Here is a 26,986-nt window from a genome sequence, read left to right as displayed (position 1 = left end):
GTTTTTAAAATGATAAATACAAAACAAACGGTTTTGGACATACAAGGTTTCCAACCGACAACAACGAAATATAACTCATGTAATTTGCCCACTGGCATGTCACTTTATTTGTCATGATCTGAAATGGCAAATCTTTGAGTAGCAGCAGCGCTATAGAGCGATCTCTCTCTCTCTATAGTGCGCAATGAGGGCCTCTCCAACTCTTTTTTTCCCGGGCTGAATCAGGGGCCCAGCACGTCCCTGCGTAGACCCCCTCTAGTCCCCGTCCCCCCCCACCCCCATTCCCCCCTCCTCAGCCAGAGTCAGCGCAGGGTCAGGGCCAACCGTTCACAGGCAGGTTACAGGGGATAATCACAGGCAAACACAGCAGCCACACGCAAAATGCACACATACACCTCCCCCCGTCCCCGTCCCGTCCCCACCTCCCCCCCATCCCCGTCTCCCCATGCACAGCCACAAACCTGGCTCTAATTAACGTGATGGGGATGCGAGCGGCCACATGTGCATGAGGAGCACAGAGTGAGGGAATGGGGTGGGGGGGTGGGTGGGGGGGGGGGTCAGGGTGTAGCGTTACACACCCAAACATGGATCCCCCCCTACACCCACCCACCCCCCACTTTAGGAAGCCAAAGGGAGAAGAAGAAACAAGAAGTCATCCCCCATGTGAAGTAGTGTCTTCGAAGACGGTTGTTGCTGTGTCTATGGTTAACCGAGGAATCGTTCCGGAGGGTTTCTCTGTGCTTGTCCACAACAGTGCGTTATTTTCTCAAGACAAACAGTTCTCGGGGCAGTTGCTGTGAACCAGCCAAACTCCCAGACATCTGTAAACAAGGAGGTTTCTCTGGTCCCATTAGTGTTTCAAGAATACAGAGCACGTACTAAGTTACACTCCAGTTACTTTTAATCTGCAAATTCTTTTTTGGCAGTGCAGATACCCTGCTCGGGTCCCTCCCCTCTCTCTCTCTCTCTCTCTCTCTCTCTCTCTCTCTCTCTCTCTCTCTCTCACCATTAACCACTTTGAACCTGGCTGGCATCCCTATTTTGGGCATGTAAATAATAATAATAATCAAAATTCAACTACAAGCTCTCAAAGTGTTGCGTGAGAATTGGGCAGATTTTGTCCGTCAGTCAAAATGCAAACCTTTGTGCGTTAATAGTTTTGTTGTGGGCACATGATTCTCATGGTGGTTGTCAACGAGCAGGGTAATAATAGGTTATTTTGTCCAAATATTTAAATAAGTCAAAGGGTTTCAGGTATCTTAACTTATGCAACCAAGACTATGGAAGCTTTCCTCTGTCACAAAGGCAATTATAGATTCAACCCAACAATCTAACACTGTTGGGAAAAGCACAGAATAACCCAAGTGGATATCCGCAGACTGGATCACAGCTCCAAATACCTTATTGATTAAACTTGCAGATACCAGACACATGTTTACTGTTGACTGTGACATAATATGAGGCATGGACTTTGCACGATTTTACCTGGTTTGCGTTTCAAAGCTTGGAACAATGACAAAACTGAAGTAGAACAAGCATTTGTCGGGAGACTGTTGTATTTATTGTCTTCTTTTTTTATAGTGCCCTTCAGCCTACACTATTTGTGAAGCACAAAAGTGGCTCCACGATTTGTGTATCTAAATGTTTTAAGCAATAATTTGTTCGTCTCATTCCTAAGTCGTGTGCCAGCAACATTTCAAACAGTTTCTTCCTGGGAAGTTTATCTATATGAAAATATGTGATAATGGCCAGATACACAAGAGTCATATCTCCTTCACAAATAAGCCACACCGTTTATGTCGAGTGAAAAAGTAATCCAGATATAATCTTCACAGCACCAACACGCAGTGCTGAGTGTTAATTCAACTCAAGACTGGGTCCATTTTACACCCATCCGAGTTAAATTGGCACGAGAGATGCAGAGATACTTACACCCCCCCCCCCCTCCTCCTCCCCCCACCCAGGGACGTGCAGAGAAAGGGCTTTGTGGAGAAACTATTGAAAATAGCAGACCTCCGAGCTCACAATGCGTCGCAGTATTTTTCGGTGCTTGATACCACAGTGAACTAAGCATAATCAAGTCAATAGTGGACATGTGGCGTACATCATGGATTTCTACACAGAGAGGGCTATACTTTCATCACAAGGTGCTGCATTCAAGTTCAGGAGAGTTTGGACAAGACAATTCTCTTGAATGCTGCCTTCAGGTATGGCATGGTAAGAGGGGCATTTGCATTTCTTTCACCATAGTAAAAACTGCATTCATGGTCTGGAGAGGGCACTTTTTTTACAGAGGGATAAAAGGGCAGGGGCTCGAGCCCCCTTTCATGTCTATGTGTGCACGTGCCTGCCCCCGCCCTGATAAAGAGTGACTGTGCTGGCATGTTAGAGAAGTCCCTGTCCCTCTAAACTTAATGCCTCACTTCGGAAATGTTTTAGAGCCTTCAATTAGGGTCATTACCTCCCTGCGAAAATAAACTTCACAGTTGGTGGGGAAACAAGACACACAAATTGTGTCTCTGGCACCGAGGAGGAAAAACGCTTCGCCTCACGAACCGAAATGAAGGCGTTTTTAAATCAAAGGTTAATAGAATCAAGGGGGAGCTGTGATTTCCATAAGGAATACACTGTGCTTTGTGATACCGAGCCAAGAATGTGGTCCAAGAAGTCAACCATGCCAGGCGTGCAAGTTTATCTCTCTCTCTCTCTCTCTCTCTCTCTCTCTCTCTCTCTCTGCAACACTGATTAATATTCTGTGGGAATCTTACAGAATGTGATGTGAAATGCTGCTTTGATTCTTTTCCTTAGATGGATGGATCTATCTATCTATCTATCGATCTATCAGATTAGAGCAGGGGTCTTCAACAGGGGGTCCGGGACCCCTAGGGGGCCCTCAGAGTTACTACAGGGGGTCCACCAAATCATTGTGTGATAGAAACCTGTTTTTCCCCTTTTTTTATATTAACCACTTGAAGCCTAGCGTCCATATTCTGAGAACTTTAGCCAAAAATAGCCGATCTACAACAGCTCACGTTTTATTAAGTTTATTAAAGTTATACCATGTAACTTTTTTTATAAAACAAATCTTAAAATGGTCCTAACTGTTAAATCGCTAAAGTTTTAGAACCCCCACTCCGTTATTTTCAGCTTCAAAAGCCTTCTCTTTATATGTTTTCTATGAGCCGTGAGGGGGGGAGAATTTCGCGGCAAAATGACGTCATCATACTACCGGCCAATCACAGCGAGGGTTATACACTGCCGGCCAATCACAGCGCATCTTGGAGTGGGGTCGCTAGGGCGGCCATATTTGTAGTCTCCCGTGTGTCTCTATACTCGGGTGCACGGTGAAGCATGGGTGAAGGAGTGTATCTCCGGAATGGCTGAACGCACAGGAACCAGGGACCCCTCAAAAGATAGATCTCGGCGAGGTGGAGGCAGACGCGGGGGTGTGAGAACCGAAAAACGGCCGAAAGACGCGGACGCGACCGAGGTTTGCTATAGAGCTACTGACCACAAGTTGAGCAACTTACACAGTATAGCTTTAAGTATTGACGGTTCAAGTGGTTAAATATCTGAAAACACAAGTTGACATGAATCCAAAATACACTGATGATTGTGCTGTCAAACGATGAAACTATATGGAATCTATGAAAAGGTTGTGGGGGGTCCCTGCTTCATCTCTCTCTCAAGTCTCAACTAAGGGGTCCTTGGCCTGAAAACGTTGAAGACCCCTGGATTAGAGATTAGGTCTAAAACACAGCTTTGTGTTTCCTCTGCATTCCAGAGGACAGTGTGGACACGTTGATTTATTTTCATTCTATTAAACGCGAGGTTGACATCATTTGGATTCAATTGAAACATTGTAAAATTAGCCACTAAATTGAGTACTTACTCTTTGCAAAAGCAATGCTTAGAGGAAGTGCTTAAAGGGATATTACACTTTCAAAAAACTTTTTGTCATTGTATGGTCTAATCAGGCTTGTATGAACACCCTGAACAGTTTTTAGTTTTCTTCATTCAGTATTTAGATATTTGATGTAAAAGTTATCTGGCCCTCCAGGCCCAGGGCCTCTCCCCACACACACTCATTGTAACTTCAAACTCCATTTTAACCATGATAGATTCATTAAAAATACCCATTATTTTTTCTGGTGACTCAAACTACCCTCCTAATACGTGAGCAGGCCGTGTTTTTTCCATAACGTTTTTCATGTATTTTTAATAATTCTTTGTGAAAATGGAAAAAATTAAATACAATAAAAATATATAAAAAATACATGAAAAACGTTATGGAAAAAACACGGCCTGCTCACGTACTAGGAGGGTATTATGAGTCACCAGAAAAAATAATGGGTATTTTTAATGAATCTATCATGGTTAAAATGGAGTTTGAAGTTACAATGAGTGTGTGTGGGGAGAGGCATGGGCGTGTCGGGCCTGGTAACTTTTACATCAAATATCTAAATACTGAATGAAGAAAATTAAAAACTGTTCAGGGTGTTCATACAAGCCTGATTAGACCATACAATGACAAAAAGTTTTTTGAAAGTGGAATATCCCTTTAAATGTATCAGCTTAACCATAGTCTATTAAACTCAAACACCACCACATCAAATATAATTTAAGTAGGCCTATAGATGCATCAGTTACACCAGTGGTTCCCCAACTTTTTAGCTCGAGACCCCAAAAGAGAAATTAAACATTTTGGCCCCGGGACCCAAACTAGTGAAAATAGCAGATCTACAAGCTCAAAACGTGTCGCTTCGTGCTGCGTTGTGAGCTTGTAGGCTACTGTAGATCAGCTATTTTCACTACCTTTTTTTGCCAGACCCATGAAATGGGTAGGCCTACATAAGCAAATGTCGGTCTGTCTGTCCGGGTTTTCTATATAAAGGGTATATATGATGATGACATGATGATGACATGCCTACAAAAGGCATGATGTCATAAATGATGATGACAGACAGGGGGTCTGGCACAACCAGGTTGACCTGGTCTAGTTTAATAATACTCTAATTTATGGATTATTTTATTTTATTGGTGTGGCTGCAACCAGTCTATAGTACTTGTCCGACTTTATTCCATCCATCCATCTTCCATCCCATCCTAAATACATTGTATTTTGCCGTGCTACTCCTCCCACAGCTTTGGTGCACGCTCTTGGGCCATATGTCAAATGGACCAGCTTCATTGGGAATCAATTCCTTGCATTTTGCTAAGAGATATGTTAAATACCGGTAGTTTAATTTACGTAATTTCATTTGTGAATTCATTTTCTCCATTGACTTTAATTTAAAATTTTAACTTTTCACAAATAGGCCTATGGAGATGACTGACATCATAGACCACATGAGATTGTGAATTTGTGACAAAGTATGTCCATATATGGGCATTCCAACAATATGGGCTTAATATTGATGACATCATGGGCATCATGGGCATAAAAGGGACAAGGACAAAATGGTTAGCACAGCTCAAATAGGGACAAGAGGAACAAGAACTAGAACTAGAATCTAGTTCATTAAATTACTTAGAAAAAAATGTTTTTAATCATGAAAAACAAAAATGCTTTTTTTTGGGAAGGTATTGAAGTAATAATTACAAACAAGACGTAGGCTATAACAAAAAAAAATTAAGGGACCCATACAAATGTGTCTGCGACCCATAAATGGGTCCCGTGCCAATGTTTGGGAACCAGCGAGTTACATCTTATCTTTTTCTTCTTCTTCTTTCTTTAGCTAATTTGGAATGATGTTAATTGTTCCATTCAGAGTCAAAAGTGCACTTGAATTCGCTTCACAACGAAAATATAACACATCGGATAGGCTATGAAGTGCAGTGGGACACAGACAGTAGCCTATAGGCTATATAATAGCCTTTTGACATTAAAAATAAAGCGGATTATTATGATTTTAAAACACAAAATACACTTTAAATGAAGAGCCTGTGGCGTTTTTGTTTGATTAAGAACGGGAAATCACGGGGAAATCCACCGTGATCCACAATCAAGGTGGATTAACATAACACGATCCGGTTCAGCTGTAAGCAAAACACTTCTTTTTAATTGCGGCGGGTAACTTTAACCTTAAAAGGAGACATTTATTTGTCTGTAACACCACGGTTCCTATAGCCAGATGTGCCAAACGAGACGTAGCCTATATGCTATATACGGATTACAAAAGCCATATAGCTATCTACAGATGAAACAAAATAATATTACCGCAGTTACACATCAGTCAAATCATTGTGCAAACCCGATTTCACAACGTCACCAAGTATAAAACTTAAATCTGTAATTAAGGACCAACCGACCGCATATATTCACAAAGATTCTCTAGTCAAAGCGCTCCCACGGAATCTCCTATAAAGCTACAAGGAAACCGCAACAAAAATATAAAAGCTTATTCTGCTACTTATTTTCTGTGCAATGTCCAAGTTGCCGGTCTTCAAACGAGGTTACAAATTGCCTCGACAAGTTTCCAATGTGTCAGTGTCACCATGCGGAGAGTTGCTGCTGAAGCTCCCCCGTGCGTGCAGACAGACAGACAGACAGACAGACAGACAGACAGACAGACAGACAGACAGACAGACAGACAGACAGACAGACAGACAGAGCGTCGTTCATGCTGCTGCGCAGACAGTGGTGGAAAAAGTACTCAAATGTTTTACTTGAGTAAAAGTTAAAGTAGGCCATCAATACTGCAGAAATACTCTGTGTAGTAGGCTACAAAAGTATTGGCATCAAAATGTAGCCCACTTTAAGTACCCAAAGTAGTTTAAAGGTGCTTAGAACGTCCTATTTCAAGTTTTTAAATGTATAAAAATCGTTTGAAAATAGCAGATCTACATGCTCACAATGGGTCGCATTGCGAGTTTTCATGAGACATTGTGAGCTTGTAGATTGTCTATTTTCAAATGGCCAAAATGTAGGGTTGAAGCGGTATACTACTTTGTAGTTTTTGATCATTATTATTACAAAACATACCGGCTGTATGTTTTGTAATAATAATAATAAAAAACTACAAAGTAGTAAGTAAGTAAGTACATTTTATTTGTATAGCACTTATCACAGAGAGACCTCACAAAGTGCTTTACATAGAACAGGAACAGAGTTCTAAGTAACTAAGTTCTCAAATAAATGTAGCCTATTAGTGGAGTAAAGTACAATATTTGAAACCGAGATGTAGTGAAGTAGAAGTAAAAGTGTTGGAAATATTCAATTAAAGTACAAATACCTCAAAGTACAGTACTTGAGTAAATGTACTTAGTTACTTTCCAGCACTGCTGCTGCGCGTTCACGAGCGCCCATGACTGAGTATCTCTCACAAGTGCGTGCCTCACTCAAAGTCCAACAGCAGAAAGATAATATAGTGGGGTCTCCACAGTTGCTACCACAATGGGAGGAGTATGAAAGTTACACCGAGCCCTGCCCACCTCCTGCAAACATATAAGAAGCTGCAGTGAAGCAAAACCGGGCACTAAAGTCTTAAATCTAGCTGGAAAAAGACTGACCAAAGGACACAACTTGGCCATAATTCACCAAGCTTATTACATTTATACATTCTTTTCATTGGATTCTTGCAATGAACATTATGGCCACCAAGGCATTCTAAGGTGCTCATTTGATGGTTTCTTTTTTTCTTATTTTATATGGATACCCAAAACCAATGTTAACGTTTTTACAGTTTGCCACTGAATAGTTTTGCTGAAAAGAGACTTAAAAACATCCTATTTCTTTTTTTTTTTTTTTTTTTTAGGAACAAGTGTGCAGAAAATCTGTTACAATGGCACTGGACACTGAGTTTGGTGTGAAGGGAAGCAGCATCATTAGGGAGTGGAGTGGACAGGTCCAGCCGGCTCTGGTCGCGTCCTTCGTTTTCCTCTTCTGTCTGGAAGCCTGCCTGTGGGTCAGGAACCTCAGGCTCAAGAGAAGACTGCCAGGACCCTTCGCCTGGCCGGTTGTGGGCAATGCCATGCAGCTCGGCCAAATGCCTCACATCTCCTTTGCTAGACTGGCAAAGAAATACGGCAATGTGTACCAGATACGACTGGGCTGCAATGACATAGTGGTCCTCAATGGTGACAGGGCAATACGGCAGGCTCTGATACAGCACAGTGCCGAGTTTGCGGGCAGACCCAACTTTGTGTCCTTCCAGATGGTTTCCGGAGGCAGGAGCATGGCGTTTAGTAATTACAGTAAACAGTGGAAAACGCATAGAAGGATTGCTCAATCCAGCATCCGAGCCTTCTCCTCTGCAAACAGTCAGACCAAAAGGATCTTTGAGCAGCACGTTACGGCCGAGGCGATGGAGCTGGTGCAGGTATTCCTGAGAAGGAGCACAGACGGACGGTATTTCAACCCCTCTGCAGAATTCACAGTAGCTGCTGCCAACGTGATGTGTGCGCTGTGCTTCGGGAAGCGATACGGACACAACGACCTGGAGTTCAGGACCCTTCTAGAGGGGGTGGACAAGTTTGGCGAGACAGTAGGCGCCGGCAGCTTAGTGGACGTCATGCCTTGGCTCCAGTCCTTCCCCAACCCGGTCCGCAGCGTCTACGAGAACTTCAAGCACATCAACGAGGAGTTCTTCGCCTTCGTGAAAGCCAAGGTGGTGCAGCACCGGGAGACCTTTGACCCCAGCACGACCCGGGACATGAGCGACGCCATCATCAACGTCATCGAGCACGGGGACAAGGACAGCGGGCTGACGAAAGACTTTGTGGAGGGCACGGTCGCAGACCTCATCGGAGCGGGGCAGGACACCACGTCCACGGCGCTGCAGTGGATCATGCTGCTCCTGGTGAAACACGCCGACCTCCAGGTCAAACTGCAGGGCCTCATAGACAAAGTGGTGGGCCGCGACAGGCTGCCGTGCTACGAAGACAGAGGCAGCCTGGCCCTGCTGGACGCCTTCATCTACGAGACCATGCGCTTCACCAGCTTCGTGCCCCTCACCATCCCCCACTCCACCACCGCAGACGTCACCATCGAGGGCCTCCGCATCCCCAAGGACACGGTGGTCTTCATCAACCAGTGGTCCGTCAACCATGACCCTCTGAGGTGGAAAGACCCGCACGTTTTCGACCCCTCGCGCTTCCTGGATGAAAACGGATCCATAGACAAGGATCTCACCAGCAACGTCATGATCTTCTCCGCCGGGAAGAGGCGATGTATCGGGGACCAGATCGCGAAAGTGGAGATCTTTTTATTCACGGCGATGCTGCTGCATCAGTGCAGCTTTGAGCATAACCCCTCCGAGCCCGTCACTCTGGACTGCTCCTACGGGCTCACGCTCAAGCCTTTTCACAGCAGCATCCATGCCAAGCTCAGGGACAAGCTGCTCGGTTTGGTCTCCCCAGCGTGAGCGTTCTAATCTCAATACTGTGACTTAAGGCCAGCAAAGACAATAACACTTTCTCATCAGTGATGTTTTTAACAGTAAGTATTATCAAACTTGCACTGAATGCTGTTGTTGTAACTTTTTCATATTTAATATTTAATGAATATCTAAACACAGTCTATTATGTTTGCATTGTTGTTGATGCAGGGTTGAGAATTATTTCAAACATGTATGGTTGGTTAGAGACGGAAATTGAAGTGAATATGCATTTTGAAGGTTTGAATATAAAGCTCTTGTGGGAATCAGTGCAAAGTTCTCAAAATATACTTGATCCAATTACGTTTTATTTTTTTACATTTTGAGTTGTGTGCTTATTTTACAACCATTATTCAGCATGTACATATATGATAGGGAACAGCCATATCCCTGAGAAGACAATATAAACTAATATCACTCTACAGTATATGAAATGCTTGTGAACATGTGTGAATGTTATGCCACTTGAAGACGTATTTTTGTTGTCCCGCTCTTCTCTTAATGGTATAAGAAGTTATTTAGCCATTGTCACATAAAGCAATTACAAAGTATTTGTATAGCTATATATTTCAGGTATGACAATAGTTTTAAAGAAATTTTAATCCAATTATCTACTGTACTCAATGTATACAAACACATTGAACATACTGTTGGAAGGATGCACGTGAGGTGGAAGTTGAACAAAATGAAGAGGAAGAAGTCACGCCAAGAGAGACTAAAAAAGATTCGATGAAGGGGAGATTGCATTGGAGTCTGGGAGAGTACAACACTTGATTTGTGCTGATGGGAAAAAAAGGAAGAAACAAAAGACAAAATGTGCTATATCCAAGGGTCAACTTTACTGTAGAAGCACTGCTATCTCACTAGCAGATAAGAGCACACAAACACAGTGCAAATAGTCCCTTTCTCAGTCTCAGACTCAAAAGGCATGTTTGTTTACACGACACCCCTCTCAAAGCTACATGGATATAATTCACTTCTATCAAAGACTTTTTGTGTTCAGGGACTGATGCCAACAGCCCTAACTACAGCATGCCTCGACTGCTTAGGGAGGAATTCTTCATATGGAGTATGTTGTTAATTTAAGATGGTTGCTCTATGTGATTGGAGAAAATAAGCTACATCTGAAATGAATAAAGTGATTTAAATAAAAAAATAAAAAAAATCTGTCAATGGTCTGTTTTAATTGTGAGTCTGGGTGAGTCTCTGGGTTATATTCAAATGACATGTATTTCCATAGCAATTACACTATTCTAAACATTTGCTGCACATTGTTTGTGTGATTTGGGGTTCGCCAAAACAATACATTATGTCATGAGGGTGGTCACAGCTGAAACTGATGCAGTATTGGTCAGATAGCACATGTAATGTGACGGTCATTAAGATTCTTTTACAAAAATGATTAAGAAAGTCAGGCTGCTGTTGTGGACAGAAACAGAGAAGCCAAGTATCCACCCATATACAGTACTGTGAGTGTTGAAGTAAAAAAGCATCGTTTAACCACTTTCTTCTTGTGTGAAACTACAGTAACATTTGATGACCCCTCTCAAGCCGCAAAGCTGTGTGGTCATCACTGGTTGTGATGCAAAACTGGGTTTCTCAATCTTAACTCTGGCCCACATAGTTTCCCAATTGTCAGAACTGGCTGATACAGTATCTGAACTGTAAGATGTCCTAACAACAGGACTGACATCGGCCTGCGTTTGGCAAGACTTTGGTTTGCAGTCTGATCGTGCCGTGCATTATTATCACTGAAGGCTATACACAGCAGTTCCACAGTGCTGAAACAGTATCTGAATATCACTTGGAAAGTTATTTTTTCATTGCACAAACAGCCATATGAGCAGAAGAATTCACAAAGTATCGCAATTTGAATTATTCTTCAAAAGTGTCTCGATACAGCCGCAAGCCAAACAGCTGGATTATCTCATTTACTTTGTTTAAAGGGCAATTATGCCGACAATATAAATACATTCTTTTATAGAGCATAATAAAGTGCTGATTGTATAACTTTTGTGTTCTATTCTGGAACCCAGAGCTTTTAGGGGCATATCTTAGCCTCCGATTCTATATGTTTATAGTTAACAACTTTGTTGGAAATAACAAAATCATGATTTGAAATAACTAAGGAAAGTTTATATGAAAATCTTAACAAGCCATTACTATACCAGCCACGGCCTATTTACAGGCCTATACATACTTAGACATATAAATGGGTCAGCCTGATAAAGTGCTTGTAATTTCCCTATATATTAATTTAATTAATAATTTACAGTATTATGAAACAGTTCCTGGGCCGGTGGCCATGCGTGCTCTAGGTATGAGGGGTTGTTTACCATTTAAAAGGTGTCAAAGCGTCATCTCTCCGCCCTATGCTTTAGCTGCATTGAATTCCAAAAATCTCATTTTGTCTTTGGAAACCAGACCTATATGTACAAGCTATCTGCACTCTCCCTCTCCCCGACACTCATTCTACAGGCTGACACAGGACTGGAGCGAGGCCTGAATGGGACTCTGAGGTCTATAAGCTGTGGTCACAATGGGAGGAGAGAGATAATAAAAAACCTGAGTTGCTGACCCCTCCCACCAAGGAGATACTTATAAGCGAGAGTGTTAAGGCTGAAATCTGCATTCCTCTGAAGTGGTCAACTGAAGACGCACAGCACCATCGCTCACCACTCCACCCCATCATCAAGACATCCTGTGAGACAGCGTATGAGGGGTGCTGAGGATTCACACCGTGGATTTTTGCGCTTTAATATTTGAACAAAGTACAGTATAGGACTAAATTATTTTTTTACCTATATTTGTATTTTAGAAAATGTTTGAGATTATGTACAGAAGTGATACTTGAAATATTTGGACGTTTTGGAACAGCCCAGGTAAAATCAAGTGACATTTTCTTTGCATTGGACACAGTGGGGTGGAAAAAAAACTAAGGAGAAACCACCGCAGGAAACAGCAATGGCTCAGCTGGACACAGAGTTCGGTGTGAAGGGCAGTAGCAACATCAGGGAGTGGAGTGGACAGGTCCAGCCGGCTCTGGTTGCATCCTTCGTTTTCCTCTTCTGTCTGGAAGCCTGTCTGTGGGTCAGGAACCTCAGGCTCAAGAGAAGACTGCCAGGACCCTTCGCCTGGCCGGTTGTGGGCAATGCCATGCAGCTCGGCCAAATGCCTCATATCAGCTTTGCCAAATTGGCAAAGAAATACGGCAATCTCTATCAGATTCGACTGGGCTGCAGTGATATTGTTGTTCTCAATGGATACACTGTAATTCGCCAGGCTCTGGTACAGCACAGTACAGAGTTTGCAGGCAGACCCGACTTTGTCTCTTTCAAGTCCGTCTCAGGTGGAAACGGCATGACCTTTAATAATTATAGCAACCAATGGAAGATCCACAGGAAAATTGCTCAATCAACCATCAGAGCCTTCTCGTCTGCCAACAGTCAGACCAAAAAAGCCTTTGAGCAGCACGTTGTGGCCGAGGCCACCGAACTGGTTGAGGTTTTCCTTCAACTCAGCGCTGAAGGGCAGTATTTCAACCCGGCACAGGAGCTGACAGTAGCTGCTGCAAACGTGATTTGCGCCTTGTGCTTCGGAAAACGGTATGCGCACGACGAGCTCGAGTTCAGAGCTCTGCTGAAGAGGGTGGACAAGTTTGGGGAAACGGTGGGGGCTGGCAGCCTAGTGGACGTCATGCCCTGGCTCCAGTCCTTCCCCAATCCCGTGCGCAGCATCTTCAACGACTTCAAAGACCTCAACGAGGAGTTCTTTGACTATGTGCGGGCAAAGGTGGTGGAGCACCGGGAAACCTTTGACCCGCAGGTCACCCGCGACATGAGCGATGCTTTCATCGGGGTGATGGACAACACAGACGGCGACAGCGGCCTAAACGCGGCCCACACGGAGGGGACCATAGCGGATTTAATTGGCGCGGGCCAGGACACCGTTTCTACCTGCCTTCAGTGGATGCTCCTTTTGCTGGCCAAACACCACGACATACAAATCAAACTCCAGGAGCTGATCGACACCGAGGTGGGCCGTGACAGGCTGCCGTGCATCGAAGACAGGAGCAGCCTGGCCTACCTGGATGCCTTCATCTATGAGACCATGCGCTTTATCAGCTTCGTGCCCCTCACCATCCCCCACTCCACCACCGCAGACGTCACCATCGAGGGCCTCCGCATCCCCAAGGACACGGTGGTCTTCATCAACCAGTGGTCCGTCAACCATGACCCTCTGAAGTGGAAAGACCCACACGTGTTCGACCCCTCACGCTTCCTGGATGAAAACGGATCCATAGACAAAGATCTCACCAGCAGCGTCATGATCTTCTCGGCAGGGAAGAGGCGATGTATTGGCGACCAAATCGCGAAAGTGGAGATATTTTTGTTCTTTGCTATTCTAGTCCACCAGTGTTGCTTCGAGAAGAATCCCAACCAGGAACTGTCTTTAAACTGCTCTTATGGATTAACACTGAAACCTCTAGACTACAAGATCTCTGCCAAGCCAAGAGGAGAATTACTCATATAAGGATAAAAGCCTATGGACTTGTACTGTGAATTCACACAGGAGTAATACAGTGCACTATTAGGTACAGTATGTACTCAAAAACAAATATTTATGCCTTTATATCACCATACTGTTTTATTTAATAAGCTATTTTATTACTTCTGGAATTATATTTAAATTGACACTTAAAGATAAGCTTTCTCACTTCTGACAAATCGTTCTGATATTTTTGGATCAAATCACTGTATCTCTGTGGGACCGACTCAGTCCACAACACAGAGAAACCCAAGGAATGTGCATTATATATTATATCTGAATCATCTGAGCAGTTCAAGCCTCTGAAAGTGCTGTCGCGGAAGAATCTGCTATTTCAATCTAAATGGCCGAGGCAATCCAAATATAATATGCAAAGCTCGCACCAGAAGTATATTTTAAGGCAGCAATAAAAAAAACTATATATAGTATCTGTGATGTGGTCACAAAAACCACAGTTCGCAATAAATGTTAAGTATGTATTGTTATTTAGATGAGCGTATAAGTTTGAATGACCTCAAATTGCCATATAAAACCGGTGGTCAGGAATTCACTGTAAATGCTTTGCTTTGTTCACTGATAGAGGGGATTACGTGTTGGACGTTTTGTCCAACAGCATAATCAGAATACTTATCGTCGTTGTCGTGTGAAAACCTTGTATGTCCAAAACCGTTCGTTTTGTATTTATCATTTTTAAAATGATTTAAACTAGCCGATCTACAAGCACACGATCTACAAGCACACAACGCCTCGCGGTGCGAGGCGTTGTGTGCTTGCAGATCGGCTGTTTTCACTACCTTTGTGCGATGGCCTTGTGTGATGAAGCAGTGCTTTACTTTGCGAAAAAAATTACAACTTTGAAACTTGGAGATACAAGGTTTCTGCCCGACAGTGACGTTATTCATCCTCCCACCCACATGGTTTTATGCCGTGAATGATTTTATGTTTAAATCAACTAATGTGTGTATGCAAATTCATATCAAGGTATGTTTATTGGTTTAAATGATGCTTTTAATGAAGACAACATTAACCATGACCATGCGTGATATTGCTGTGTTCTGATACAACCTATAGTTAATATAATGTATGAAATATTATTACACACAGTATGTGACCACTATTTCATATGTATTCACACATTCACAAATTATTTGAAGAGAGAAAAAAAACACACTGCTGTCATACATATTGTTCAGTTATTTTCTATACTGTATTATTCCAACTTTGCACTCCATGTTTGACTAAAACCACAGATGTACAATAAACATTTTATATTGATTTATACGTCTGCATCTATGTGGGATATACTGGATTAAGAAGTCCAGAGGTCAGGCAGGTCAAATAGATAACGATAGATTGCGATGTCTGGCCTGGGGTGACGGTGGTTCTCAACCTGTGGGTCGGGACCCCCAGGGGGTCAAATAATATAAGAGAGAGAGAGGCTAAATTTGTGAAAATGGCCGATCTACAGGTTCACAACTGAGCTTGCATATCTTCTATTTTCATGAAATTTATCTGTGGAACCGAGTCAAACTAATTTGAATGCCCCAACTAATTTTCAAATATGGTTATTTTGGGGGGGATCAAAGGCCTGAAAAGGATGAGAACCAGGACTCATGGGTTAGTGTTCCTGCACGCTCCTGGGTGAGCCCTAGCCCACCCATGTGTTGACCCATGTTTGGTTTGCGAAATCAATTCTAATCAATATGAAAGCGTAGATAACATGATAATAGAATACGAAATCCAAATCAACACAATGCGTCGCCATCTTGTAGATCTTCCATTTCGTAGCGGCGCCAACCAATACTACATCTGGCTTTGTCTGTTTGTCCCGTGTCTCTCTGGACTGTCATTGGTCAATCGGTGTCCGTCTGTACGGCCAGGGTCACACTGGCCAAGCTTCGCGGGACGCTCAGTGACATGAACTCATAAATAGCACCGCTCAATTCACACTGGGTGTGGTTTTTATTCTATTCAGCCACCTCCCGTAGAGCAGCGTGCCATGCGTATCACACATGCATGCATCTAAACCAGGGGTCTTCAACAGGGGGTCCCCTAGGGGGTCCTCAGAGTTACTACAGGGGGTACTCCAAATCTTCCAATCCTAACAACTTGAACCCTAGTGTCCATATTCTAAGAGGGGAGAGGGGAAAAAGAGCAGACTAAGTGCAGAGTAAAAGGTCAAGTTTATTAGGTAATGACGATTCAAGTGGTTAAATATCTGAAAACACAAATTGAATCCAAAATACACTGATGATTGTGTTGTGAAATGATGCAACTATATGGAATCTACAGTATGAACAGGTTGTGAGGGTCCCTGCTTCATCTCTCTCTCAACTAAGGGGTCCCTGGCCTGAAAACGTTGAAGACCCCTGATCTTAACAGCTACGGCAAAATGAAAGCATGATGATTGCTCTTACTGACCAAGGTGATAACAGCTGTTGTGTGCACTCACCGCTTTCCTAAACACAGATAGGTCAGCACGTCTGCCTATGCTTGCATGTCTGTCTGCGTGCACACTGCACAGTATGCTCGCAAAGAGAGAGAGATGGAACTCTGAGGGAGGCTTGTTTTCACGTGCGTTAATGCAGAGCAGGTTGAAGCCGTTCCGTTCCGTTTAACTTTGCCCGGGTCTCTCCAGGGGTGTCGCACCAAATTCTGGGCCCCGGGTACAAGGAATCACTCACATTTTGTGCTTCTATTGAAAAATAGCAGATATACAAGCTCACAGCGCGGCACCGAGTGCTGCGCTGCGAGCTTGTAGATCTGCTGTTTTTGAAAAATTGTGAACATTTTGTGCAAGTCTTTGAACATTTCAAAGGTTTTTTGAAAAAGCTATGTTTCTATGTCGGTGGTGCTTAAACATTTTCAAAATGATATGTATTTGGCCATGGACCCCCGTCTCAAAATATTTAGGTCCAGGGACCCGCCCCAGAAGCAAAATCTGAGTTACATAATATTTGCAAAAATTTTCACAACTTTTCAAAAACAGCAGATCTACAAGCTCGCAGAACACGCTGCGAGCTTGTAGCTCTGCCATTTTTCAATAGCTAAAGTATAAAATAATTCCAGGCCCCTCCACCTTGGGCCCTGGTAACTCAGTCTCTCTCTCTCTCTCTCTCTCTCTCTCTCTCTCTCTCTCTCTCTCGACACCACAGGGACCTTAGAGGGGTTTGGTTGGGAAGGGGGGGTCACAGAGTAGCCGCAGTACGTGCCTCCGCTCCGGCAGAACAAGCTTGCTTGACCTTGTCCATTTTGCCACCCCCCCTCCCCCCTTTCTGAAGCACACCCAAGAAATCACCCCGCTGAAAGACTCCCTTTCACCCTTAATTTTAAAATCCCCCCCTACCTCCCCACCCCCCTCCCCCCAAGGCCCTGGACCTGCTGAGTTTTACTTCTGACAGGGAAAACAAAAAAAAAGTGCACTGGCCGGGCCTTTTCCCCCGCCGACGTGGGGTTTCCTCACATTTTGCACGTACGCCGTGTGACTACCCCCCCCCCCCCTCCCCTACCCCTTCTGCTACCAACCAGTCACAGCGCAGCAAAGCGCAGCACAGCACACCAGAGTGTGTTGCGTTGAAACCCCTGTTCATTGCCAGAGTTCTGTCAGCCACTTAAAGGGCAATTCCAGGCTAAACCATATTCTCCCCCCTTATGAGTCGTCCCGACCCCTTTTCACAGCGAACATGCAGCTAAATATACACAGACAAAAGCGCTAATTTTTGCCGTTACAAAGTGTTTTCTTCATGAAATCTTTTTATAGTTCCAAGAGACGAATCGACGCGCTGTTAGATCCACCACTTGCAGTACTTGATGAGAAGAAGGCTGTGTTTACTTTCCAGAGAGCTTAGGCGATTTCCGGTTACTACACTTTTAGCGTAACTTACGCATCTACATAACATACGTAACTAAAGGTATTCTAGAAGCTTACTACGCTAGAAGCGTTAAGTTAACCGGAAATCGCCTAAGCTCTGTGGAAAGTAAACACAAAGGCTCTAGGCTCTCCAGCCGTGCTCAAATGAGCACGACGGCACACCTAGTCGTTAATGGAAGATTTGAGAACCGATTAATCACAATAGAAACATCATTAGTTGTGCAGCTAATTAGATGAACTGACGGAGTCTGTGCAGCAGCAGCACTGTTGAGTAGTATTATATCTCTAGATTAGAAGAAGTGCTTCCCCGTCCATCCATGGAGCCCAATATTGTGTCTGAGCATTGGCTTTAGACGGTATCTATGTCATTCAGTTCAGCCGGTCTTAAACCATCGTGAACGTCACCGCAACAGCCCCAGCTCCAGACCGAAAATAACAGACAAACAATTGCTAGCCGTACGTATCCTTGATACAAACACTGCGCTTCCGTCTTAAATAAGTCATCTGATTGCGGTGCAGTTGGATCCAAAGGGGGAAAAACGACAGTTTCATGACAAGTCACTTTCACAATAACCCAGTTCCTCGTCTAATAGATCTTCCATGTCTCCGAGCCAGACTCTCTGTCAGAACACTTTGCAGCACAAAAATAACTTAACTGTGTCCGGCACAAAAGTGGACAGAGTCCTTATTTGCATTCTAATTCAATATAATATATTCCAGAGGTTGCTCTGTTGATGTTCCAATTGGTTCCCTTGGTTAACCCAAAAATATGTTTCCTTTCTTTTGTTTGCACGTCTGAAAACCCCCCTCTGGAATTATGTCATGGTCATAAACAGGGAGCAGGACTTACTGTATTGTTCCACTTTGACATTACAATCAAACGCTGTGCCTCCTTTTTTAACTCTGCGACGCTCTGCTGAAGATCGTATCGTTTCAATCAACGCACTGATGTGCGTCCAGGGGTGTCGCACCGAATTCTGGGCCCTGCATGGGTACAAGGATTCACTTGCGCCCCGCTGCTATGAATGTTATTCATAGGGGGGATGAGGGGGTTTAACCCATTTAGACTGGGAACGCATTATTTTGTGCTTTACCTCTTGAAAAATAGCAGATCTACAAGCTCACAGCGCGGCACCGAGTGCCGCGCTGCGAGCTTGTAGATCTATTTTTGAAAAATCATGAAAATTTGTTGCATGTTTTTTGGAAAAAAAACATATGTTTCTATGTCAGTGGTGCTCAAACATTTTCATGTGAAGGACCCCCAAAATGATATGTATTTGGCCACAGAACCCCATCTCAAAAATGTTTTGTTCCAGGGACCCCCCAGAAGCAAAATTTGAGTTACAAATGTTCACTTATTAAAAAATACATATATTCAAAGATTTGCACATATTTGAACGACTTTTCAAAAATAGCAGATTTACAAGCTCGCTGTGAGCTTGTAGATCTGCTATTTTTCAGTATCTAAAGCATAAAATTATTCCAGGCCCCTCCACCTTGGGCCCTAGTAACTCAGTCCCACCCCCCCCCCCCCCCCCCCTCTCCCCCCCCTTGTGACGCCCCTGTGTGCATCCCAACTATTAGTGAGCCTTAACAGTGTTCTTGAATGTCACCTCACGCAGAGACCCGTGAGGGAACGAGAGGTGACCTTTTTCAATAAACAATTACCTAACTCATTATTGTAGGGTGGAACGTTTACGCCATGTTTTGTCATTGCTGGGATTGCGTTCTGGAAGAAGAGTGGCAACTAAAGTCACAGGGACGTTTGCTGCAAAGCAACAAAACGTGCGATTCCATTACCAACATTTCTTTCCATAATAACAGTTATTTTCGAGGAAATACACAAGAATGGGAAGTGATTTCCATTGGTTGCCATTATGGGCAAAACTGCAAGCATGCGCTCCTATAGTCCATGGGTGGGTGATTTTTCTTTTTAATCAATCCACAAAATCACGCTCAGACATCAATATGCACATTTACACATACTGTTTTGGTGGTCTGTTCGCTTAACCGGGAAAGTTAGACCAAGCTCTATTTTTAGACGTTCAGTCACTTGCGAGGACGCCTCCCTGAGCTTTCCTTTCTTTCGCCATGACTGCAGGATCTACAGCAGGAGTCTTCAACTGGGGACTTTTCTTTTTACATTAACCACTTGAGCCCTATTCTGAGGGAAACATTAGCCGAAAATATACTTATTATTCTTGGCAAAGAGGGAAAAAAGAGCAGTCCAAGTACAGAGCCAACGGCCAAGTTGACAAAGTATTGACTTGAGTGTACGTGGTTAAATGCATGAAATAAACAAAAACACTGATGATAGTCTATGAAGCTATGAAAACACACAAATCTGCAACACAATTGTACACAATATGTGGTGGTGGGGTCTCCGCTTCATCTCTCTCGCAGCTAAGGGGTCCTTGACACTGAACACCCCTGATCTACAGGGACGAGCAGAGAATAGAATAGAAAATATTGAAAAATATTTTCGGTGCTTGATACCACAATGAACTAAACAAGTCAAGAACATAATCAAGTCAATACTGGAGATGTGGTGTACAGCATGGATTTCTACATAGATGGGCAGAGAGGGAGAGTTTGGACAAGGCAATATACTTCAATGCCGCCTTCAGGTATGGCATGGAAAGAGGGCATTTGCGTTTCTTTCACCATAGTAGAAACTACATTCAACGTCTGAGAGGGCACTTTTTACAGACAGATAAAAGGGCATGGGCTCAAGTCCCCTTTGATGTCTATGTGTGCACGTGCCATACAGCATATTATTAGTCCTGATGCCTTTTGTGCACACTTCCCTTATTATGTCAGTGGTTCTTGTTCATTTCAAGGCCACCAGAGTTACAGACCTGTACGGGGTCCATTTGGTTCCTAACTGTCAATGATTTAGCTGGGGACCCCCTGGAGCCCCCCTTCAAGGACCCCTGGTTGTCCACCGGACTCCACTTTGAGAACCACTGCCTTACGTCACTCTATGACCTGTCAATCCAGAGAGGGCAGAGATCACCAGGCCATATCATGCAGATAATCCACAGTTTCCTGTAAGCAGTGAGGCATGATAATGTGCTCTAGAACAGTGGCTCTCAACCTTTTCAGGCTGCGACCCCCAAAATAATCATATTTGAACTGGGGACCCCCCACCCTGACGAACACTAAGAGTTGAGGCATTACATTTTGTATATCATGGTTCTATTGTGAAAATAGCAGATCTACATGCTCACAACGCCTCGCGACACGAGGCATTGTGAGCATGTAGATCAGCTATTTTCCCAATTTCTGCCTCTAATATTTGACAATTTGGCCAATGTTTAATTTCTCATTTTAGAGGTATTAAAAAGTCCTTAAATTGTCACTTTAGAAATGTGTTGGTACAATCTATAAACTTAAACTCGATGTTGGTTTGTTTACTGTTGAGTGAGAAAACAACGCCTCGCTGCGAGGACTTGTGAGCTTGTAGATCAGCTATTTTCGGCGAAGAGCTTTGGTGTAGAGGGGAAAAAGAGCAGACTAAGTACAGAGTGAAAGGTCAAGCTTATTAGGTATTGACTGTTCAAGTAAGTGGTTAAATATCTGAAAACACAAATTGACATGAATCCAAAATACACAGATGATTGCGCTGCAAACGATTAAACTACAGTACATGGAATCTATGAACAGGTTGTGGGGGGTCCCTGCTTCATCACTCTCTCGACTAAGGTTCTTGGCCTGAAAAAGTTGAAGACCCCTGATGTAGAGGGAATAAAGGAGGGGGTGTCTGCTCTGTCCTGGGGGACTCGGGTCAACCATGGATATAGGATTTAGACGTCCAGCTTAATGAGATCACTCCCTGCCGAGAGAGGAAGAAAATGACACTTCTACCTGCAACAGTGGTGTCTCATGATAAATCTCATTTGGTGAGGCTCCCCCCCTGTAATGTGCGAGGTCAGATTCTTCCTTGTTCTCCCTTGTAGGTCAGATGCCCCCGGGAGACTATAAAACGTATGCCGTGTCAGTCTGTCAGAGATAATGGTGTCAAAAAGTCTCCAAGGACCACCGCTACCCCAGACGAAACACTCCACTGGCACCACTGCCTTAAAGAATCCAGATGGGATCATCTTTGACAACTAAAGAGCAGTGTCTTCGGGAAGGAGACACCACAGCATGTGTACTACGGAATCCCATTTCCCATATCGTCTCTGTCGGGTGGAAACCTTGTATGTCCAAAACCGTTCTTTTTGCGTTTATCATTTTGAAAATGATTTAAACTAGTGAAAATAGCTGATCTACAAGCACACAACGCCTCGCAGCACGAGGCGTTGTGTGCTCGTAGATCGGCTATTTTCACTAGTTTTGTGCCACGGTCTTGTATGATGAAGCAGGGCTTTACTTTACGATAAAACATACACATTTGAAACTTGGAGATACAAGGTTTCTGCCCGACAGTGACGATATAAAGGCCTGAAATTGTGGTATATCTTTCTAATAACTGTGACATACTGTACTGTAAAGTTCCGCAAAGTGGATGCCTTGACGCAAAGTTCAGGGGTGCCTGGCTCAGAATACTTTGATAATATTTGGAATTTATCAATGTCACTTCAGTGAGTTAAACTGTACTTGGTACGTTCTTTTTCAGCCTACAGTAAACCAAGTCTCTTCAATAAAAATAGCAGCTCTACAAGGTCACAATGCGTCACAACGCGTCACAACGTAGATCGGCTATTTTTGGTGAGTGTTCCCCCCCGAATAGGAATGCTGGGGTTTAAGTGGTTAAAAGTCTCTCCTAATGGAAACGGATATTCTCTCCAGTTTTCCACATGACATACTATATCTTTGGGGGAAAGATTTACATATTACATTCCGTTAATATCACAAAAGGTGCTATAAAGTAACAATGTCATTCCAAAAATGTTTGAGAACCACTGCTATACTCTATACAGTATACTATGACGTATACTGTACCTCAACATTCTGCGGTGCAATTGCCTATTTTGGGGTTCTGATAAATGAAGCTGGAATTGTTAGGAAGAAACCTCACGATTCAACCCTTTTTTTTATATATTCGGTGGCGGAAATGGGCTTCCAAAGTTTTGGGAGGAGAGACAGAAAATAAATTGCATTATAGCTTTGTGTATTTGTTCAAGTAACCAGAGAAGGTTGGAAATGCTTGGCCGTGTGCTATCCCACGTAGGAGTGAGATAGAGAGAAAAAAGAAAAAAGAAAATAGAGCTTCTTGAAAACAACTGCTACGCATATTCGCATAACAAGGGTGCAATCTTTTCTAGCACAAAAACCAGTAGCATAGAAATGTCTGGGACAAAATACATGTATTATCAAATTAAATACTTTCCAGAGTGTACTTCTATTTATGCGTAGCGGCATAATGAGAAAAAGAGCAGTCTTTGTCTGGTATGTTTGGCTTCGACAAAACAAGTTGAAAACAAACAGACGCGCACACACATTTGTATATGATATTGCGCAAATAAAAGCAGAAGTGGGAACTGGAAATAACTGGGAAGGGTCTTGGGAACACTGATATACATAGATATCTATGCACCGAACTTGGTTGTAACTTAAAGACGTCATGAAATGGCATTTTTTGTCCGCGTTATTTTGACATCTTCATCCAAAACGGAGGCGCATTGCGCTTCAACCAATCACATCTGACGGACACATCCCCTCGGACTATGGGATTGAGGGACTCTACACAGGTTTGTGTCTTGCCATTTTAGGATACACATTTTAGCCCATATAGAACCTCACCCTCAACTGCATACTGTTGTGCTGAGATGAGGTCCTACAGGGATATCACCAGGCTCAGGCTGCAGTAGAATGCCTCCACGCCGAGGTAGATCACCCTTTTACCGAAATTGTATCCACAAAGTAGTTCCACGCTTCCGGAGTATGATTTTTCCATCCCATGGTACATAAAGCATGCACTACGGCATGAAACAACCGCTTAAATCGCTAGTTTTGTCAGCCAATGTCATGTTTTCCCATTCAACCGGAACTCCCCCGATGGCAGTTGCCAGTACTGCTCCTTATTCTGCTACAATGGGAAAGGAGCAGTACTGGCACCTGCCACAGGGGACTTTTCAGAATTTAATGAGACTAAATAAGCGATTTAAACCATTTCCCAATGCCGTCGTGCATGTTTTCTGTATCGCCGGATGGAAAATCATACTCTGGGAGTGTGGATTAACTACGTTTACTTTTTGGATAAAATTTCAAGAAAAGGGTGAACTACATCTACCTCGGCGTGGAGGCATTCTACTGCAGCCCTCATCTCAGAGCACAACATTATGCAGCAGAGGGTGAGGTTCTATATGGGGCTAGGGTGGCACCTGTCAGCAGGGAGTGTTGGAACTTTGATTGATTGATTGATTGATTGAAGACTTTATTAGAAGTTTGCATAGGAAAAGGTACAGTTTCATGATGGTACAGTTCACTGGTACAAGGTCTACTAAAAGGAGATCCAAGAAAAGACTAAGCTTATTTCCACAGGAAACCATTTAAGTATCTCATATAACATTGAATGACAGACGAATAGAACACAGTACTATGCAGTAGATATGTAAAGAAAAAAAATGATAGAACAAAAAAAGAAAACAGTAAGTCTAAACAAACAGTAAGTATATACAAAGAAGGGGCAGGGGAGAGTTGGGCTAGGTTAGTTTTTTTTACCAGTTGCGAACGGCTGCTGCCTGTAAGTGGTTTTTCAGGGCAATTTTAAAGGATGCTAGTGATCCACACTCCTTTATGGCCTTCGGTAAGGCTTTCCACATTTTGGTGGTATAGCAGAAAAACGAGTTTGACCCTTTGTTGGTTTTGACTCTGGGTTGGAAGTGATCTGTAAAGCTGCCTCTGGTGTTGTAATTATGGACATCCTTAATGTTTATAAAGTATTTTGACAGGTACTTGGGTATCATAGTGGTGTAGTGTATCTTGTACACCAGGCCCATTGCAAGTTGCTGTACTCTGTCATCTACTCTGAGCCACCCGGGAGGAGTCGGACGAAGGCTCTACCACCTCCCGGTGGTGGCTCCTCACTGGCAGGAGAGTCAGTGGGATACAACAGCATACAGTACAACGACTAAATTAGGGGGACAGAAAAAAGAACAATGGCAACTCAAGGAGTATCTCCGAGTTCATAATGGAAAGCGGGTGTGTGTGGGCTACAGTATGGGAATCACACAGGTAAATGAAATCATGATTTATAATTATATTCATAAGGGCTTGCTCTTATGACGCAGTACTGTATGTTTTCGTTTGTATGAAACCTGCACTTTTGAATAAGCAATGTGTTTGCTCGCGTATATATCCACCACCGACACAGGCAGCCAGAAAGCGGTAGTACATTACATGCTGGGGCTGACCAAGCCCTGCCACGCTCTCTTGGAAGGAGATCGTGTTTAGCCATGGATGCACGCATGGACAGCTCATCCTAGCATTAGGCTCACTGAGCAAACTAGCCTGTCACCATGGCGATGCAAAGCCCAGCTGTCAAAGAAACGGCCACGGTAACCAGGGGCGTCACAAGGGGAGGGAAAGTGGGACTGAGTTACTAGGGCCCAAGGTGGAGGGGCCTTCATTATTTTATACTTTAGCTATTGAAAAATAGCAGACATACAAGCTCACAGCGAAAGCTTGTAGATCTGCTATTTTTGGAAAAGTCGTGAAAATGTGTGCAAATCTTTGAATATATGTATTTTTTAAGCGAACATTTGTAACTCAAGTTTTGCTTCTGGGGGGGGAAGGGGGTCCCTGGGACTAAATATTTTGAGATGGGGTTCCGTGACCAAATACATATCATTTTGGGGGTCCTTCACATGAAAAGGTTTGAGCTCCACTGACATAGAAACATAGGTTTTTCAAAAAAAAAACCTTAGAAGGATTTGAAATATTCAGACACATTTTCACGATTTTTCAAAAATAGCAGATCTACAAAGCTCGCAGCCGTGAGCTTGTATATCTGCTATTTTTCAATAGTTAACGTGTTTTCCCACTGTCTAAATGGGTTAAACCCCCTCCCCCTATGAAGAACATTCATGGGGGGGCCCGCAGTGAATCCTTGTACCCAGGGCCCAGAATTTGGTGCGACACCCCTGACGGTAACTCCTTGGTAAGCACGGCAAAACATAACAACAATATAAACACTGAGGCATCAGGGGGAACTTCTTGGAACTGAAGGGAAAGCCATTAGACTATTAGAGTTATGTGTGTTTTTCCAGCTGAGCGTGCCACGCTGCGTTCGAGCGGCCGTCCTCTACTAGCTTTTCTTGGTAATTGAAAACATTTCAGAAAATTGAGATGTGCCTATTTTCACTTGTCATGCTTCGTTCCGTCAAGAAGAAGCGAACCCAATAGTGTCGGGTCCCTCGAAAGGATCAACGTTTCGGGGATGGAAAAGGGAGCAATTTGTCCCATGGTGCAACAAGCTATTTTAGAAATGTCTCATTAAAGGACACGCATGCAGTCATGGGAGAGCAGAGACCACACAGGTTAAAACCGACGAGGCCCAAATTCATCTCCCAAAGCGTTAAGGGTCCGTGGCAGCGGTCTGCAACGGTGGCCAAGGGGCATTGAGCCCCTAGCCTGCGCTGAATCCACTTATGTGAATCCACATAATGTTTTAGAATCACTGGCAGGGGTGTCGCACTAGTCGCACCAAATTCTGGGCCCTGGGTTACAAAGATTCACTGCGGGCTTTAGTGCTTTAACTATTGAAAAAATTGCAGATATACAAGCTCACAGCGAGGCACTGAGTACCGCGCTGCAAGCTTGGAGATCTGCTATTTTTGAAAAATCGTGAATAAGACTTTGAATATTTTGAAGGTTTTTAAAAAAAAACATATGTTTCCATGTCAGTGGTGCTCAAACTTTTTCATTTGAAGGACCCCCAAAATGACATGTATTTGGCCCGGGGGGACCCCCCCCAAGAAGCAAAATTTGAGTTACTAATGTTAGCTTAAAAATCACACCCGTGTGAAGTGGAGCTGTGTGTGTGTGTGTGTGTGTGTGTGTGTGTGTGTGTGTGTGTGTGTGTGTGTGTGTGTGTGTGTATCATGTGTACCGATTTTTGTGACATTTGAAGAAAATATGTAGGAAAAGGAGCAAAAAGTGTGTTTTGGAGAAAATTCAAGATGGCGGAAAATCTATCATGGCGCAAATGGGCGTGGCCTATATGGGGAGATGCGTCATGACC

At 43.5% G+C, this 26,986-nt stretch overlaps 3 protein-coding genes and 1 long non-coding RNA gene across 4 annotated transcripts in view; 2 read left to right on the top strand and 2 right to left on the bottom strand.

The window, feature by feature from the left end:
* Positions 1–26,986, bottom strand: part of dnajc17 (DnaJ (Hsp40) homolog, subfamily C, member 17) — a 337,059-nt gene that overhangs the window by 138,864 nt on the left and 171,209 nt on the right. The gene's annotated exons all lie outside the window — the stretch shown is intronic.
* LOC308305426 overlaps positions 1–26,986 on the bottom strand; it is a 135,319-nt gene that overhangs the window by 83,993 nt on the left and 24,340 nt on the right. The window lies entirely within an intron of this gene.
* Positions 7,486–10,526, top strand: LOC308306372 (cytochrome P450 1B1-like). Its single transcript, XM_080751332.1, has 2 exons — positions 7,486–7,614; positions 7,758–10,526. Exon 2 carries the CDS (start codon positions 7,785–7,787, stop codon positions 9,363–9,365), a length of 1,581 nt encoding a protein of 526 aa, XP_080607458.1. The 5' UTR covers positions 7,486–7,614; positions 7,758–7,784; the 3' UTR covers positions 9,366–10,526.
* Positions 12,342–13,910, top strand: LOC308305441 (cytochrome P450 1B1-like; the record flags this gene model as incomplete). The annotated part of the gene is made up of 1 exon (XM_080750238.1): positions 12,342–13,910. The coding sequence occupies one exon, from the start codon at positions 12,342–12,344 to the stop codon at positions 13,908–13,910; it is 1,569 nt and encodes a 522-aa protein (XP_080606364.1).

Source organism: Nannobrachium achirus, assembly GCF_963921795.1.
Source record: "Nannobrachium achirus genome assembly, chromosome: 20".
Taxonomy (NCBI): Eukaryota; Metazoa; Chordata; class Actinopteri; order Myctophiformes; family Myctophidae; genus Nannobrachium; species Nannobrachium achirus.
The sequence above is the reverse complement of the archived record's forward strand: the minus strand, read 5'-3'. Positions and strand labels throughout refer to the sequence as shown.

Bases quoted from the DNA above. Each gene is read 5' to 3' on its own strand.
- LOC308306372 (XM_080751332.1), top strand. From the start codon at position 7,785: ATGGCACTGGACACTGAGTTTGGTGTGAAGGGAAGCAGCATCATTAGG.